Below are 17,461 nucleotides of genomic sequence, written 5' to 3' on the forward strand. Positions count from 1 at the left end.
GCCAAACAGCACTCTTATGAAAAGCTGGACAATGTGGCCGGTGTCGACGGTCAGCCACGTGTCGAAAATCATAAAACCCTTGTACTTCTATAAACAGACTTCTCCACCCAAAGTGTAAGTAGAAACAATGATCCTTTAAAAAAAATTATGGACTGTGAAAGCGCTGCTGGGCACCCACCACTCTCACAGCAGGTCAGGGGCCGTCCTGCCCCTCTGCTGGGGACGTCTGGGGGTCGGAGCCGTCCTGACCCTCGAGGACACCTGGGGACGTTTGTGGGTCTGAGCACCGCGAGCAGCAGCGGCTGGGGCGCCTGGTGCCGGAACTTTCCTGGCTGGGCCGCAGTTGTCGGGAGGAACCCTTAGGCCGGCGCACCAGCGGCCCCGAGCGCCCGGAAGAAGCGGGGCATTGTGGGAGGGGCCCGCGTTTCGGCGGGTTCCGTCAAAATGGCGCCCTTCTTGCCGGCGCTCCCCGCGGGCCCTTAGCCTGTGGGGAACCCGGGAGCCCTCGGGGCGCGGGGCGGACGCGGGCGGCCGGGCCTCCGGAGCACGCCGGGCTCGGGGCGGGGCAGGCGAGCGCCGGGGGCTCCGCGGGGCCCCCGCGGGCAGCCCCGGGCTAGGATGGCGACCCCGGACCAGAAGTCGCCGAACGTCCTGCTGCAGAACCTGTGCTGCCGGATCCTGGGCAGGAGTGAAGGTAGCGGGGCTGGCCGGGCGGCTGGGAGGCGTCCCCGGGGCTGGCGGGGTCGGGGCTGGAGGGCCTGCGGGCGCTGCAGCCCCCGGGGTGGGGGAAGGAGGCCGGTCCCGGGGCGGCTGAGTCACCGCTGCCCGGCGCGGTGCCGGGGTGCAGCCCGGAGGACGGTCAGCCGCCGCGCGTCCGCCTCCTCCGGCCGCAGGGCCGGGCGGGCGCTCCCGCGCTTATCCGGATGGAGAGCGCGGCGGGCTGGCCCGGGTCACACGCCCGTGACTGCGCGGGGGCGACGCCGCGGAGGGGGTCCGGGTGGTGGAGCCACACAGTTTCCCCTTAACGTTAGCAAAGGAGCGGATTTGAGGATGATGCGAAGGTGCCTATGACGGTTACCTGCCACGTTTTCCTTCGATGAAGGGCTGAGGGTTGCTTTTGATGTAAAACCATTTCTGCAGGGTTCACATGGCGAGTCCTGCCACCAGACCAGTCCCGTGCAGTAGGTCAAGCCATTGTGTAGTCCTGGAACCGTAAAATACGGCATAGTTTGTCGTCTCTCGATGTTTGTTTTGGCGGGAGGGAGGGGGGAAGAGGGGATGCACTACGAAGGGATCTTTTGGGTAATTGAAGCAACTGGGTTACTTATTCCTTGAGCACCATAATGTGGGAAAGGAAGTGTGCAGTTTTTGCAGGAAGACTTAAGACAAAATTAAAGAATTGAGACTGCATTTTGACCTTTCATGATTCCTGACAATTAGCATACATAATTTATTTGATGGTCTTAGGAGCAAAAGGATGAGTTTTCCTTGGTCAGTCTGTTAAATGACACTGACTTTACGCGGTTCTTGCTCCAGTTTATGAAGTTTCACTCTTTTTCTTTGTTCAGCTAAGAAATCTTTGGGCTCCCCCCACCTCCAGGCACTGTGCTAGGCGCTGGTGATGCAGAGGTAGAGAGACAGGTAATTCCTCTCCTAGATGCTACATTCTAGTGGAGGATATGTGATAAAATCAGTAAACTTAGAGGCTTCCCTGGCGGTCCAGTGGTTAAGACTCATGCTTCCAATGCAGGGGCGCAGGTTTGATCCCTGGTCGGGGAAACTAAGATCCCACATACCATGCGGTGCAGCCAAAAGGTTAAATAAATAAATAAATAAAAATTAAAAACAAGAAGATTTTCTCTCATTGTTAGAGTGGAAGAAACGTTACTTATTTTTAAAAAAAACAGTAAACTTATAATGTTGTTTAGTGGTGCTGTGATGAAAGATAAAGTAGGGTAAAGGGATTTTTTTTTAATTTACAAGTTATTAGACTAGATTTAATCTTTTTTTAAAAATTAATTTATTTTTGGCTGCGTTGGGTCTTCATTGCTGTAAGAGGGGCTACTCTTTGTTACGGTGCATGGGCTTCTCATTGCAGTGGCTTCTCTTGTTGCAGAGCACGGGCTCTAGGTGCACGGGCTACAGTAGTTGTGGCACGTGGGCTTCAGTAATTGCAGCACACGGGCTCAGTAGTTGTGGCTCACGGGCTCTAGAGTGCAGGCTCAGTAGTTGTGGCTCATGGGCTTTAGCGGGCTCAGTAGTTGTGGCTTGTGGGCTCTAGAGCACAGGCTCAGTAGTTGTGGCACACAGGCTTAGTTGCTCCGCGGCATGTGGGATCTTCCCGGACCAGGGGTCGAACCCGTGTCCCCTGCATTGGCAGGCGGATTCTTAACCACTGCGCCACCAGGGAAGCCCAGGGTAAAGGGATATTGAGGGAAAGCTGAGGATACCTAAACAGAGACCTGGGTGGAGAGAGGGAGGGGCCCTGGCACACCTGGGCCAAGGTCTTGAGGAGGGCGGGGCCTGGCTGTTTTGTTTTTATCTCCAGCTCTTCTGTGTGTGTCTGAGTTGCCTTTCTGATTTGACATTCCTGATCATAGGAGACACCAGGGAACTGAGATGGTTGGTCATGATTCACTCATGTTAAAGTCAGGGTTTGCATTACATCCGTGGGCCCTCAGTTTTCCTCCAGGGATAAACCACACATTCATCCGTTTCCATTGTCACAACTAGACTTTGAAGACCATTCATTCATTGCAAGGTGTCATCATGTTTCTCAAATTTTTTTTTTAACATTTGAGGCTCCTTTTGATTGACTTAGTTTCACCCATTCCAGGAGGATGAAAAACTTTTCAGAAAGTTCTGCACCATCCTCTCGCTCCATGTAGAATTGTGTCTAAATGGCTCCTGTACACCTTAAACTTATACAGTGATGTATATCAGTTATATCTCAATAAAACTGGAAGGAAAAAAAAGTAAATAAGCTGTCTGTGAGATCCTGAGGGGTCCTCTCAGAGTAAAATATATCATAAACTCCACTAAAACGATGCTCTGTTCTGTTCTGGACAGCTAGGATTGCCAAACAGTTGTATTCATAATTCCAAATTATGCTACTACTTACCAAAGAATATATGTCTTTAATAGCTTGCCTTGTTCTGTTTTAATTTATTCTTCCTTAGTGAACAAAGGAGCAATGTTATTGCTGCCTTTACAGTGTTTGAGATTTTTAAAAAATTTCTTTTCATTGGTGGGTATTTTATCTGTTAACTTAGTAGAACATTTGATTAACTACATTTTCTAGTGACGTTACAAACAATTGGCCTTAATGCTTTTATAATATATTGCTTTTTTAATACTGTGAAATTGAGGCATAATAGATACTTGTTACTTTTAATGTGAATTTCATATGAATCAATTTTTCATAAAGTTTTTTGTTTTTTAATTTGTAGTTAGCTTCAAGGGACCTTCAGAAGCAAAGCACCTAGCTATAATGATGCTTGACACTTTTATAAAGTTAGTATAACCATTATTTCCCACCTTTTCCAGCTTATAACACTTGTGAATTTGTTTGAAACACACAGTGCCAGTTATTGAGTGGAGAATTCTCTCTCCACATCCTTGAGCCTCTCCTGGAACATTTTACTTATTGTTATATCTTTGGATAGTCATTATTTGTCTTTGGAAACAGTGTACTTGATGTTATAGTGTTTCAGCTCTGCCAGAGGCAACATTCCTTTTCATACTTTGTAATCCTCTTTCTAACTAGAGATTAAGAAGAAATACAGGAGTTTTTTGTTAGGTAAGTGTTTTAGCACAAATGCTTAGGTAGGACTACAGTAGCCCACATACTGAGGTCAGACGATGGCCCTGACTGGGAACGGCCATGTGAGGGCAGCGTGAGCCATGGTGCAGGCAGGGAAAGGATGTCGTCTTGGTGGTTTGTGGACCAGAAGTGGTGTTGCTGTGGGTTTTATGATTTTTGAAAATTGTGAAGAGTTCTTGATGAAGTTCCAAACAAAGTGTAGTCTTTACCTTGGGAAAAATCAATGTATATTAAATATACATCAAAACATATTATGTGGGGGAAAAAAAACTTATTATGTGTATGTTAAAATGTACACTAAATGTTTATTAATGTGTATATTGAAATTTTAAAGGTTTAGGCTTCATTTGAAAATTGTACCCAATGGGTTTATTATTGCTATTTTAAAATGAATTAGCGTTTAAAAATGATCATGGTTTATGTTTCTAACACAGTAAATATAGATTGACGTAACCCACGTAAATAAAAAACTTTTAGGCGTCCTCCGTCTTAAAAGTGTTAAGGGGGCTTGAGAGCACAGAGTTTGAGAACCACAAACTAGAGCAATGATTTTTATTTTGTTTTGTTTTAGAGCATTGCTTTTCGACTAGTGCTGTGATCAGAGTCATCTGTGACCTCACGAGAGCCTGGTAACACAGGCTGCTTTGGGGAGAGGAGCTGGTGGCCAGACAGTAGTGGAGGGGGAAGACTTTTTACTGCATGCAGTGTTGCGTCGTTTCATTTTGAATTCTCTAAATGTGGCACTCATTCACAATGAATATTGTGGGCCCCATCTCCAGAGATACTGGTCCTGGCGGTGTCTGTTGGAGCTTGGCGTCTGGAACACAGTCATTCCGACCTGTGTCTGGGGTGGGGATTGCTGGTTCAGGTTACTGACCTGCTGGCCTGTCCTTTACGAAAGCAGTGCCACGTGTGCACAAGCCCACAGGTAGAGGAGGTGCAGGAAGGCAGAAACTTACGACTTGGACGGTTTGTCCTCGGTCACTTTCTGAAACTCTGGGAAGCACACGCCTGTAGGGTTTTCGTAATTCCTGGGGACTCGCTTATTTTTGTGCACCTTGAAGCTCAGTGCTGGTCTCTTAGCTGCCCGTGCGGGCGAGAGCCCTTCTGGAATGCAGAGGCAGCTGTCTTCCATCCGAAGCCTCTTGGGCCCACACCTGCGTGCCGTCTGGGCCTTCGCGTGTCGGGGTGGGGTCCTGTGGCCCCTCTCTGGGCCTTCGCGTGTCGGGTGGGGTCCTGTGGCCCCTCTCTGGGCCTTCGCGTGTCGGGGTGGGGTCCTGTGGTCCCTCTCTGGGCCTTCGCGTGTCGGGTTGAGATCCTGTGGCCCCTCTCTGGGCCTTCGCGTGTCGGGTTGGGGTCCTGTGGCCCCTCTCTGGGCCTTCGCGTGTCGGGTTGGGATCCTGTGGTCCCTCTCTGGGCCTTCGCGTGTCGGGTTGGGGTCCTGTGGTCCCTCTCTGGGCCTTCGCGTGTCGGGTTGAGGTCCTGTGGCCCCGCGGTGTCGCCGGCCCTGGCTTTGCACCCCCTCCCAGTTTCTCTCCCACCCTGCAGCCAGAGGGTCATTTCTAGAAAACAGGTTCATCAGATCTGTTGAAGGCTGATTTCGTTCCCTGTCTGTAAGCTACAGGATGAAGACCACATTATCTTGCTTGAGGTTAAAAACTAGGGGTGTTCTGTTGAGTTGTAATTTTGATGGCTATGCTAGACACAGTGTACATTTAAATGACATTTTCGGGTTGATAATAATAAAGATAGCTAACGTTTGTTGAGTCCTTGCTATGTGCCAGATACCCTGCTTACCCTCTGGGAGGTTGCAGTGGTTATTAGTGACCTCATTTTATAGGTGAGGCCCCTGAGACCCGGAGAGGTGAAGTAGCTGGCTCGCCGTCGTCCGGCTGGTGACGTGCAGGGCCACGACGTGCAGGGCCACGACGGGCGCCCAGGGCTCTGATGCCGGAGCCTCTTGCCTTGAACTCACTCCCTCCTGCTGCTGTGCCTCTGTGCTGAGTAGCGGCGGGAGAGGCGTGGCCCCGCCTGCGGGGTGGGCTCTCACCTGCTTGCGGGAAAGCGTGTGTCAGCAGCCCGGCAGCGGCCCTCTGGCCCTCGTCAGACAGTAAATCCTTGAATTCACTGGTGCCATTTCTTCTCAGAGAAATGTCCTCAGAGGCTTGGCGGGGGGTGTACCTCCCTCTCCCCGCTCCTGATAACCAACCGCCCACGCCTCGCACATGCCCAGAGCAGATTGGAGGCGAGAGTACTCTGGTACTTTGTGGTCAAAAATGTGAATGCTCCTATTTTTAGTCTTGGGTTAAGCCAGATCCTCACAGAGCTGCCGTGTGGACCTCCTTGTCTGGGACTCTTGGTGGAATGAGTTTGGCTTTTAGAATCCAGTGTCACTGGCCTCCTTTGAGGAACAGTGTCCTGAGTAGCCCTGTGACTCCCACTACTGTGTCTTTTCCACCTGGTTCTCTGGCTTTTCACCTGGCAGGCTCCTACCCGTCTCAGAGGTCGCTTCCTCAGAGAGGCCTTGCTCAACCGGCGTGTTTCATGAAGTCTTCCCTGTTATTTGCCATTGTAACGTCCTGCTTATTTCTCAGTAGCTCTTGTCACAGTCTGATTACCTTGTGTATTATTTGCCTCATTTTTTTGTATTCTCACTAAGGCTGCCTTGTTAGCCACTATTTCTTGTCTCTTCTATTCTTAGGGCTTGTACTGTTTGGCATGTAGTAGGTACTTTGGAATTATTCATTGAATTACTGATTGAGTTTACTTTAAAAATTGAATGATGTTTTGGGAGTGTTAAAGGAGAAATTTGTGGTTGACATTGCTTGATATTTTGCATTTTAATCTTTGATGATAGTCATTATTAAATGATGGTCATTATTGATAGTCATTATTGATATCATGTTGACGATAGTCATTATTAAAGAAAGAATAACCGCCTCTGCTAATTTCTTTCATAGTCTGGATTCTGTGCGTCTACCTTTGCAGCACAGGATAGGTAGATTTGGTTTAAGAAATACCTGATGGGTTTTTCAGATATTTTATCATCCACAAGAAAGATAGACTGGAAATTTGGCTGGCAGGCAGATAGGGAAACTGCAGTGTGGCTGCAGAGGCGGGAGGGATGCGACAGACGTACAGAGGTGGCTGCAGAGGCGGGAGGGATGCGACAGACATGCAACAGACATGCAGAGGTGGCTGCAGAGGCGGGAGGGATGCGACAGACATGCAACAGACATGCAGAGGTGGCTGCAGAGGCGGGAGGGATGCGACAGACATGCAACAGACATGCAGAGGTGGCTGCAGAGGCGGGAGGGATGCGACAGACATGCAACAGACATGCAGAGGTGGCTGCAGAGGCGGGAGGGATGCGACAGACATGCAGAGGTGTGGAGAAGGTGTGAAGACAAGGACGAGGAGAGTGTGTCTGGTACTGAGGAGGTTTGCATTTTGGGCAGGAGAAAATTCAAAAGTTTATGAAACTTTTAGAGTGGGGATTTTTGTGTGACGTCCTTGGGTATGTTGTTAACGAACTGTTGTTTGTAGAACTCAGGATCGTGGTAATCTAAAAATAATTTTTAACTAAAATAGTTATACAAGCACTCCTTTTAAATAAGAGATGTTCAGTGACATTTAATGTTTATAAAATTAATGTATAGTTGGTGAAGAAAATTTTTAAAGTGTGGGAAAACATAAGGAAGAATATCTCCCCTCTAATCCTGTGACTCCACAGAAACAGTTTGAGTTACTTCTTTTTGCTCCTTTCCCCCATGTATACACTCACCTTCTGTGTTGTGGTGCAGTGGTGTTTAAGGAAGACTCCGCACGTGCGTGTGTGTGTGTGTGTGTGTACGTGTGCTGGAGGTGGGAAGGTGGTCTGAGGAGCTGGGGGGGGGGAGGGTGTGTCAGGGTTCTCAGCTGGACGTGAGTGAGGCGTCCTCAAGGAAGGGCAGGACCACGGAGCATGGCTGGTGTGTCGTGAGCTGGGCCAGGAGAGCAAGGGGCAGGTGGCAAGGGGCCCAGTGTTGTAGGCCTTCCTCAGGATCAGCCTGACTGCGTGTGGGTCATTTACTCCAGGGGCAAAAGGAGGAGTAGGTCACCAGCTACTCAGGAGACTTGTTGAGATGGGCTGGTGGCTATGGAGTGATCGTAGTGGGACACACTTGTAGAAGTCGAGTCAGCAGCGTTTACTGATCTGCCTTGTTTTCTTTGCTCTTGTAGGTTTATGCCTTAAAAAAAAAGATCCCCTTTTCTCAGTTTAGTGGGGTTTTTGAAGGGCGTGGAGGCGCATGTCTGTGTTTAAGCCATCCTCTTTACCTGGAAATGCACACATGGTTCATAAGTTATTGCCCGTTTTGGTTGCTCGTGGCCACTCCTGGCGTGTGTGTGCACGTGAGCCCTGGCGCTCCTTGTAGGCTCTGCTGAGCAGGTGCCATGGTTGCGCTGGCACTTTTCCTGCTCCTTTTTTTAGGTTTATCAGTCCAATCTGTTTTCTGTCTCCTAGGAGTTTTCAGACTTTCTGTTGCTGTCTCCCTCTCTTTGTCTGTAAAACTGTCATTCTGCTCATGTAGTCGTTCATCCTGCCTCTTTGTGGCTCTTCCGTCCTCTCAGTTAAGCCCTGGGGAAGGTGGACAGCAGATGCACCTGCCCAGTGCACCGTGTTGAACTGGAAGCCTCGGGGGATCGCGACGTAACGTGATGGTGATAAGTTGCATCCTTTTATTTACCTTTCAGCCGATGTGGCCCAGCAGTTCCAGTATGCCGTGCGAGTTATTGGCAGCAACTTTGCCCCAACTGTTGAAAGAGATGAATTTCTAGTAGCTGAAAAAATCAAGAAAGAACGTATGTATTTTTCTTAAGTGTTATCATGTGTTGCATTCTTAAACTTGTCAAAGCTTAAGTTTATTCACACACACACACACACACACACACAGATATATACTTGTGTCTTTCTTTACATATGTATGTATTTCTTTGTATGTGTACGTATATATGTAGTTCCCAAGCACATTTTAATTATAGGTACTATTACAAATATATAAAAATATATATTAAAAATAAGGACAAGAACATAGTGGAAGGGGGTTGTTTTAAATACTATTATAACAACATAATGTGGGTTAAGAATGTGAGGAAGATAAAAGGACTTCATATAACTTGCTGCTTATCTTGTGATTCGAAGTGTTTAATCTTATGCACCCTTTGACCAGATAACAGAGGGTATTATCTTGGCAGTTAAAACAACTCAGTGAGTCAACTTGCAGTACTTTAGAGCTTGCTGTTGAATGTTGTAATTCTGAGATGGTCCTGAAAGCTTTCATACACAGTGTTACCTTAGAGAAGGAAGCTCTCCATGTATTAGCCCCCGGTTAGGAATGGTTGTCCGACTGTGCGTCCCCGGAGCATCTGAGGGGGGGCGCTCTGAGCACCAGGACCCGCTTGTGAGAGCTGCCCCGTCCCGGTCGGAGGGTGGTTCTTCTCCAGGGGCCGGGTCCCCTTTCCTCACAGTTCTCCAGACTCAAGAGCCTGGCCCCAGCCACCTAAGCAGCAGCCTGGCACCTGAGAAAGCAGGTGCGTTCTCCCTGCGGGCCCGCCTCTTAACCCGCCCAGGTGAAACGGGCTGTCACAAGTGGTAATGCCACCTTCTCGGCGGTAGTTCCTCATGGCACCGTTTCCCACCTCAGCTGTTGCCTTATTAACTGTTTGGCCGGGGCTCTGTGTGGACGTCCTGTTGCAGAGCTGGGTACCCGAGCTGGGTGGTGTGGCGGCCGCGCGTAGGGTTGGGACCCTGGCGTGTGAGCGGCTGGGTCGGGGGGCGGCTCGCTGAGCAGCGCAGGACTGGCGTGATTCCGATCTTGGGGTTCCCTGGCACGTAGGTACCGTGTAAGGTGGGGGACGGACTGTTTATCATAGCGTGAAGACTCATCTTCCTTTCTTGTCTGTAAAACTGAACCTGAGGACGTTGCGCTCGCTTCTGGGCCCCTGATGGTCGTTACGCTCAGGTCATCAGTGAGGACCGCAAGCGCTAGGCACCGCGTTGAGCAGACCTGTGCGCCCGTTGTGAGCGCGCAGACCCCGGCCCGCGGGGGCGCCGCACGTGCCTGGACTGGCTGGCGGGAGTGTGTCCTCAGGGTCGCAGGACTGGCGGCCACGTTGTCGAGTGGCTCCCGAAGGGTCTGTTTTTAAGGAGAGCGCTGTAACCGTGTGCCGTTTATTGTCCTGTGTCGTCTCTGTGCCTTTGAAATGAGGCTTGCTGTGTAGGCGCAGTGCGTCTCTTCTGCCCGTCATCACCTGGGGTCCGCGGCTGCTCCTGGGCCCCCAGCCCGAGTCCCCAGCCCTGACGTGGCCCAGCTGTGGTTGAGGTGTCAGTGATGGTCCATGGAGTGGTCACCGGTGATCTATCATCTGGTGACCTGTGAAAGATGACCTATCATCTTTCATTCATTCTTAGACATAGTTTGTACATTTTAATGTTTTTGAAATCTGGTGATTGTTTTTGGTATATTAGATTAGTTGGGGTATGGTAGTTCTGCCCTCTGGAATAGCACAAAAATGTTAACTTGCCATTTTATATGGCTGGCTTCAGATATAAATTGCTAGTATGTTTTATATTGACACAAAGTGCAAAACTCATCGTGTGTGACAAAATTTCACACCTATTGGTTTCTTCATTTTTCACATTGGTAAGTGAGGTACATTGTAACTCAAGGCTTGTTTTGCTTTATTTAGTCGTCTATTAGATAAAACATCATTTTTTGGTGAATATTCTGTGTTCATTTTTATTAGTATTATTTACTATATTTTATTGTCCTGTGACTTTTATATCTGAGTTAGCATTAGTCCCATTCTGTAGAAATAACATGTAAAAGTAAATTATATTGAATTTTTAACTGCATTCATTTTGTTGAATGCATTTTGTAATAACGCATTTTAAAGAGAGCTTTACCGTTCTGCACAGGAAGACTTGGGGGTACAGCTTTGATTAGGATGAAGCGGCCTCTGGTATGTCCATACGAGACATACTGGGCCATATGACCACTACATGATACGGGGACCCTTTCCTAGGTGATGAATATGAAAAGGTATTGGCTGTCAAGTCAGTCATTGTCTTTCTAGAGAAGAATTCGAACATTTAAACTAAGTGAGCTTGGCAGATGAGATTTTAAGAAAGCAGTCCTGCTACGCTGGGGTAAACAGACGCAGAGGTTCCTTGGAGAACAGTGAGGCTGTAAGCCAGCTTCTGAGGGTGGGGCTTTTCTCTCGGCCGTAACGGGATTCCTTGAAGAGGCACCTGTGCACGGGTGGTGTGCGCAGCGTGGTGGACGTGGGTGAGCGTCTCCTCCCAGGCCCACATCCTCCTTCACGGAGCCGCGCGGCGAGTGAGCTTCTCGTTGGTTCCCTTGGCTTCTAGAGAATAGGCTGTGGCCGTGAGCCCTGGGGACATGCAGGCATGGAACGAATTCCTGGGTGAAGATTAGCCCCTTAGCTGTTTCGATTTCGATTTTGAAACAGTAACTGACTCTTACATCTTACACCAAAGCACGATGAAGCATTGCAGTATATATTAACAAAAATGCTTAGAAGGTGTGGTTTTAAGTCACACTGTCATGAATGGGGTACTTCTTTGTTATTGCCTTTTGCAGTTAGGATACCAAAGATGTTTTCACTTCCCATCCCTCCCTCCGGGTGGCCTTTATTAAACTCGTGGTACTTTGCCTCACTGGGCCGCCGTTTGTTACTATTTATAGATAGGATCTAAAAAAATCCCATCATTTCTGTTACTTTAGCTAATTTTCACATAAACTCTTTGATTCCAGCCTAATTTTGTCCATATTTTACAAATCTCAGATCCAATGACTTGACGAAATTTATGGAGCTGAAGTGACATTGCCTAGTTATTTTGATTCTTAAGCTCAAGGTTCGTTGCAGATGTCAGAGTTATCCATTACTGTGGGTGAAATAGCATCATAAGAATAAACTTCGGTGTGTGTCATTAACATGCTCATTTTCTGACTTTCCAGTTACCCGACAGAGAAGAGAAGCAGATGCTGCATTATTTTCAGAACTCCACAGGAAACTTCACTCACAGGTATCACGCACGTGTCTGAAAGCTGCTCTGCCGTTGGCGAGGCAGTTAGTGTGGCTGGGAGCACGTGGTCACCTTCTCTGTGTTGGGTAGTGGCTTTCAACTCTAGATAGTGTTTGCTTTTCGAAGATGTTCGGTGTTAGAAGTAGGGTCTAGCTGGGTTGAATGTGAAATTGCTTATAAAGATGAATGAAGCTACAGTGAGAAAGTGATCAGACTTCCTGGGCAGTGAGCGTGTCACCGAAGTCTTAGTTACGTCCCTGGGAGGAAGCACATCAGCAGGAGCTTTGACGTGTCTACACACGACAGCAGAGGCTTAGCTTGTTGCTGCATCTCACTGTTCATCAGGTGCAATTCTTGCTGTTACTGTGAATAAATTACAGTAAATTACTGTCACAGTAAATAAATAAAAAATTGATTTGAACATTTTGTGCTTGGATGTTGATACTTGCACATGAGTGGTTTTTCTAACCTGTTATTTTTATAAAAGACTCTGCTGGCCTTTACTCCAGTAAACTAACGGAATCCTAGGGGGAGATTTTTGTGATTCAGACTATAAAGGAAGCTAGACAGCTAGGTAGCCGTCTCCCTTCTCTTACAGAGAAGAAAGTGAAATCCTGAGAAGTTTACTGCTTTGCTCAGCAAATACTCGGTTAGTCTCACGATGGTGAAATCACGGAGCAGTGCCCGATGCTGCCAGTAGTAGAACTTGCGGTTCTTTCAAGTCTTCCTCTTTGTTCGTCTGTTGTGCCCCTAAAGAGAAGCCTAACCTTATTTGCTGACCATTTTGATTCCTTAATTCAATTGGATTTACTAGGATTCACTGCTTTAAGTATGTTTTTCCATCTTTATGATATTTATGAAGTTAAGAAATGACCTTGCAAGAGATATGATTTAAAAAAAAAAACCTTTCAATATGAATATAATCTAACATTAAATTATAAAATCAAAAAAAAAAAAGAGGAACCTTTTTTTGTACAGTCGTTTCCAGGCAGATAGTTTCAAACTGCTGTATTATTTGGTTTTCTTAATCTTTCTCTATTTTTAAAAACAACTTCACTTGTGCATTGAAAATTACCAAGATCTGCTTATCAGATGTCACATTCCCGAGATGCTTATTAGCCTTACCGAGATCCCCAAAGGGAGATTTCATCAGTAAGAGCTGTTATGTCTGTTAACACTGGCCATTAGGTGAAAACATATTTAGGGAGTTTCTAATTTAAATGGCTGTTTGCCACAGTTCAGTTTGGAGCACCAAATGCTTAGTCCTAAAGCAGCGATGTTTTACATGGTAGCCGGCTTCCTAGGGCTGGAGGCCGAAGCATGAGGGAAGGTGTTGGCGAGCGGCGGGAGCCGTTCCTTCTTGTTGCTGAAACGTCTGCTTCTTTGGAACCACAGCCGTGGTCGGTGTTTTGTCCTCCCTCCCGCCCGTCAGGGCCTTCCAGCAGTGTGCCCGTGGGCACCAGCGCAGGTCCGAGGGGCCCTTGGCCGTTTGCCACTGTGTCCTTAGACCCCAGGCGGCAGTCAGGGAGCAGAGGCGTGGGCAGGGTGTCCTGGGCCAGAAGCTGGACCGTGGCTGGCGGGGCAGAGCTGAGGACGAGGAGGGGCTGCGGGCGGGCGGAGGAAGGCGGGGCTGTGCGAGAGGAGCGGGGGCCTCAGGACGGGTGGGCTGGGGTGTGCGCCGGTCTCAATAACTGCGCGCGCAACGCTTGTCCCGATGCTCCTCCAGAGCTCACGGGGCCCTGATACGTGTTTCCACATTTAGAATTCAGTGTGCGCACAGCGTTCAACGTTTTATGTCTGAATTGAGGTCCTTTCAGTTTCACAGTCTAAGACGACAGGGTCTGAAGTGGTTTAGAATCATCTGAAACGTGTGCTGCTGGAGTTGTTGATTCTGGTGGTCCCACCAGCTCTCTTCTCTCCCCCTTTCTGCTGCTTTGGGCTCCGGGGGGCTGACGGGTGTGGAGTGCAGCCCCTAGGCTCCCTTGCTTCTGGTTGGCTTCCCCTGGAACAGGCAGGGTAGGGAAGAGTGAGCCCCTCCTGCCGCGCTGCAGGGACACATGTCTCTGTTTCTGAGAGACGCACGTCTCCTCGGGGGGTCCTCTCGTGAGCCTGGGCCACTGAGCGATCCTCCTGTGTCTGGAAGGGCAGTTCATGAAACCAAAGTGTATTTACCCGAACGTCTGCTTCCCTCTGGGCTGAGGCCTCGGTCAGGGCTGGCCTCTTCCTTCCTTGCTGTTGTCCCAGCTGGGGAGTTTGCTGTTTCTGAAAAATTCTGTGTGAATCAGTTACATACCTAGAATGAGCTTGTTCTTTAAAGAAACTTTCTAGGAATATTTTATACATATAATGAAGAACTTGTGCAACATGAGTAACCGTCCCATAATTTGTTTTGTAAATAAAGTATTTATAGTTTCTAGCCTACGCATGGGAAAGGTAGGAATACAGGAATAGAGTGCAATGCGCTGTAAGTTTGGGATAAAACGTATGGAGGGTGGGCTGCTTGCTGTTAACGGTTGTGAATCGGGGGGAGTGATACATGTTTGGAAATTAATGAAATCATCATGATTACCTTACATAGAAACCTAGGGGCAGTTATCCTGACATCTAAGCGCTTCAGAACCTTGAGCTTCCCAAGAATGCATGATGCTGAGACCTACGTCTTATACTTTGGAATTATTTTCTTTTTTCCTAATACTCTTGTTTTACGGCTCAAATTGGACTTAAGGCGGGGAAAGCATTCACGCATTTTGTGATGGCATTATTCTTATAATCAGCTGTGTTTGGGAAGTTGGTTATAAGAATTATTTCAGGGAGGAAATACCGTTAGACAGGAATAGGATAATTGAAAAAATGTTCACGTTGGGACTTTGGAGTTAGATTTCAGGGGGTTAAAGGTTCCAAGGGTCTTGACCTCTTGAGAACGTTCTCTTGCCTTCTCATGGATAGCACTATGGTAGTGCCTGAAAAATGGACAAATTTAGATTCGATGTTACCAGGTGTATTTTAAAATGCGTTTCTATTTTGGAAATAAGGGTAATTTAGGAGAGAGGAAGATAAAATTGGGAACTAGTACAAAATTGTTCTTTTAATGTTTTCTTTCTAAACAGGGAGTTTTGAAAAATAAATGGTCAATTCTCTACCTCTTGCTAAGCCTTAGTGAAGATCCACGCAAGCAGCCTAACAAGGTGAGAGTCTCTATTTTCACAGCTCGATGCCTTTTTAAAGCACAGTGTCTTTTGCTGGGACAGTTATACCAAATTTTGGTAGGAATTGGCTTCTATACTTAAGAAAATAATAGGAGAAAAGCAAAAAAATTTGTATAGTTTTCTGGGCAGTCATGAGGGTCAAGAGATTTCTTTTTCTTTCTTTTTTTGTTTTTGTTTTTTTGTTTTTAAGGGCATTTTTAGTCAGTATGCTGTGTTTCCTTAAGATTTTTTTGAGAATCATGTTATTACTTCAAATATAACAATGCCTGGTTAAATAGAGCATAAACTATCAGTTTTCAGATTTTTATTCTGTAAAGTTATTAATATTAGCACAGCTTCATTATTCGTTGGGTTAGAAGACCTTTTAGGGTTTTCTTGGGTTTTCAGATATCATGATGAACGTTAATTACTGTTATACCATGAAAAGTTTGTTGTCAGTGGGTTCAGTTTTTGACCCGTGCGGTGTTTGAAAGAGCTGTTGGGCTGCCGCCCGGAGTCCCAGAGAGTCTGGTGTAATAAGATGCTCGACCACAGAAATTTGAGTGTTTAGAGAGTTGAAGAATGTGGGTGAAAGAGTCATATTTACCTTTAAAGCCTTAGTCTGAGTAATGAGCATTCTTTCATTACATAATAATGCCAGACTTTTAAAAATGTTTGAGTAATTGTTTGAGTTTCAGTTTGCTTGGTTTCTGAGTAAAGTGTTTAGTTATCAGACCATGTGGGAGTTTTGAGATTCAGAAAACTTTCCAGAACTTTACCAGTGCAGGCATATTTCAAAACTATAATACCTGATTTATCGTTTAATAAGTACAGGCACATCTCGTTTTATTGTGCTTCGCAGATACTGCATTTTTTACAAGTTGAAGGTGTGTGGCAACTTTGCATTGTCAGACGATGGTTAGCATTTTTAAGCAATAAAGTATTTTTAAATTAAGGTGTGTATATTGCTTTTTAGACATAATGCTGTTGCATACTCAATAGACTACAGTATAGTGTACACATAACTTTTATATGCACTGGGAAGCCAGAAAATTCGTGTGACTTGCTTTGTTTCACTACTCGTTTTATTGCGGTGGTCTGGAACTGAGCCCACAATATCTCTGAGGTCTGCCTGCACAAAATCCAGTTACAGAAATAGAACCAAAGTCTGAATGTAAATTATCTTTGCTGGTGTGGGAAAGCGTTCTGTAAGTTCGTACCCATATCCGTGACGCCTTTTATTTGCAGGTTTCTAGCTACGCCACGTTGTTTGCTCAGGCGCTACCCCGAGATGCTCACTCCACGCCCTACTACTACGCCAGGCCTCAGACACTGCCCCTGAACTACCAGGACCGCAGCGCCACGCCGGCCCAGAGCTCTGGCAGCCTGGGGAGCAGCGGCGTGGGCAGCGGCAGCGCGTGCGCCCTCGGCGGCCCGGCCCCGACACCTCAGCCTCTCCTCCCGGGGTAACCCAGCTCGCGGCGGGCGTCCCCACGCGGTGGGTGCGGGGGGGTGCTTGGCCCTTAATCGGGCGTCTCGTCTTCACCGACACTGTCTTCAGAGCCGCGTGTGTGCCAGGGATGTTCTAGGCGCTGGGTCTGAGGTGCTCTATCTAGGACGTTCCCTTCCAGGCGCTCCCTCCGTTTCAGCCGGGAGCCCCTCCCGTGTTTAGTCCTAGCTGCCTGTGAAGGGTTTGGGCCGACTCCGCCTGTTAAGGAAGGCACAGGCCCGTTAGCGGGGGGCCTGCGCTCGCGACGGCATGCAGAGCCTTCTCTGGCCGTAACTGAGCGACGGGCTCTTGCTGGGCTCTCGCACTTCTCTCGGTGCACGTTGTCCCCTTCGTGGGTGTGCTGTTCTCTTCCTCAATTATTTAAAACGTCTGGAACATAAGATAAAGCTGCCTTGTCCTCGAGTGCTGAGGTCTTCAGACTGAGGCGTGTGGCATCTTACAGTACATGTGTGACATCAACGTGCTGTCACATCCGATCACAGCAGAGCTCATGGCTGAGAGTAAAGCCAGTGCCAGTGCCCGAATGGACATGGAACTTTGCTCTCCTGTGTGTTTTTCCATACACGTTCCTAGAAATCACATTAAAGCAGACTATGCTTTAAAATATCAAAAAGTGGCTATTTTTCCAGGAGAACAGTGACCAAGGATTTACCATCAAATGATGTTTTCCACATGAGCGTAATACAGTTATAAGTCATTGTGCGACTTAATCAAATTTTGTTAAAGTTATTAGAAAATAGAATGTGTGTACCACACATGTGGAATAAATGGAGTCTAGTATTTTAGAAAGACAGCACAATACATCCCAAAATTTAATCTTAAACTCATATTCTGGCTAAAAGAATAAACAGATG

At 47.4% G+C, this 17,461-nt stretch overlaps 1 protein-coding gene and 1 long non-coding RNA gene across 3 annotated transcripts in view; both read left to right on the top strand.

Annotated features, from left to right (window-relative positions):
* The first annotated feature begins 414 nt into the window (after positions 1-414).
* TUBGCP3 (tubulin gamma complex component 3) overlaps positions 415-17,461 on the top strand; it is a 61,320-nt gene continuing 44,273 nt past the window's right edge. For both annotated transcript variants that reach the window (XM_082434974.1, XM_082434975.1), the window contains exons 1-5: positions 415-694; positions 8,558-8,665; positions 11,845-11,912; positions 15,020-15,097; positions 16,346-16,563. In XM_082434974.1, the coding sequence (XP_082291100.1) occupies positions 619-694; positions 8,558-8,665; positions 11,845-11,912; positions 15,020-15,097; positions 16,346-16,563 (548 nt within the window). In that variant the 5' untranslated portion in view covers positions 415-618. The remainder of the gene's footprint in view (positions 695-8,557; positions 8,666-11,844; positions 11,913-15,019; positions 15,098-16,345; positions 16,564-17,461) is intronic.
* On the top strand, positions 722-8,550 carry LOC309647539. Its single transcript, XR_014256158.1, has 3 exons — positions 722-5,016; positions 5,303-6,926; positions 7,171-8,550. It is a non-coding gene; the product is annotated as an uncharacterized lncRNA (long non-coding RNA).

This window comes from Balaenoptera physalus, assembly GCF_965194825.1.
Source record: "Balaenoptera physalus genome assembly, chromosome: 18".
In the NCBI taxonomy this organism is placed as follows: domain Eukaryota; kingdom Metazoa; phylum Chordata; class Mammalia; order Artiodactyla; family Balaenopteridae; genus Balaenoptera; species Balaenoptera physalus.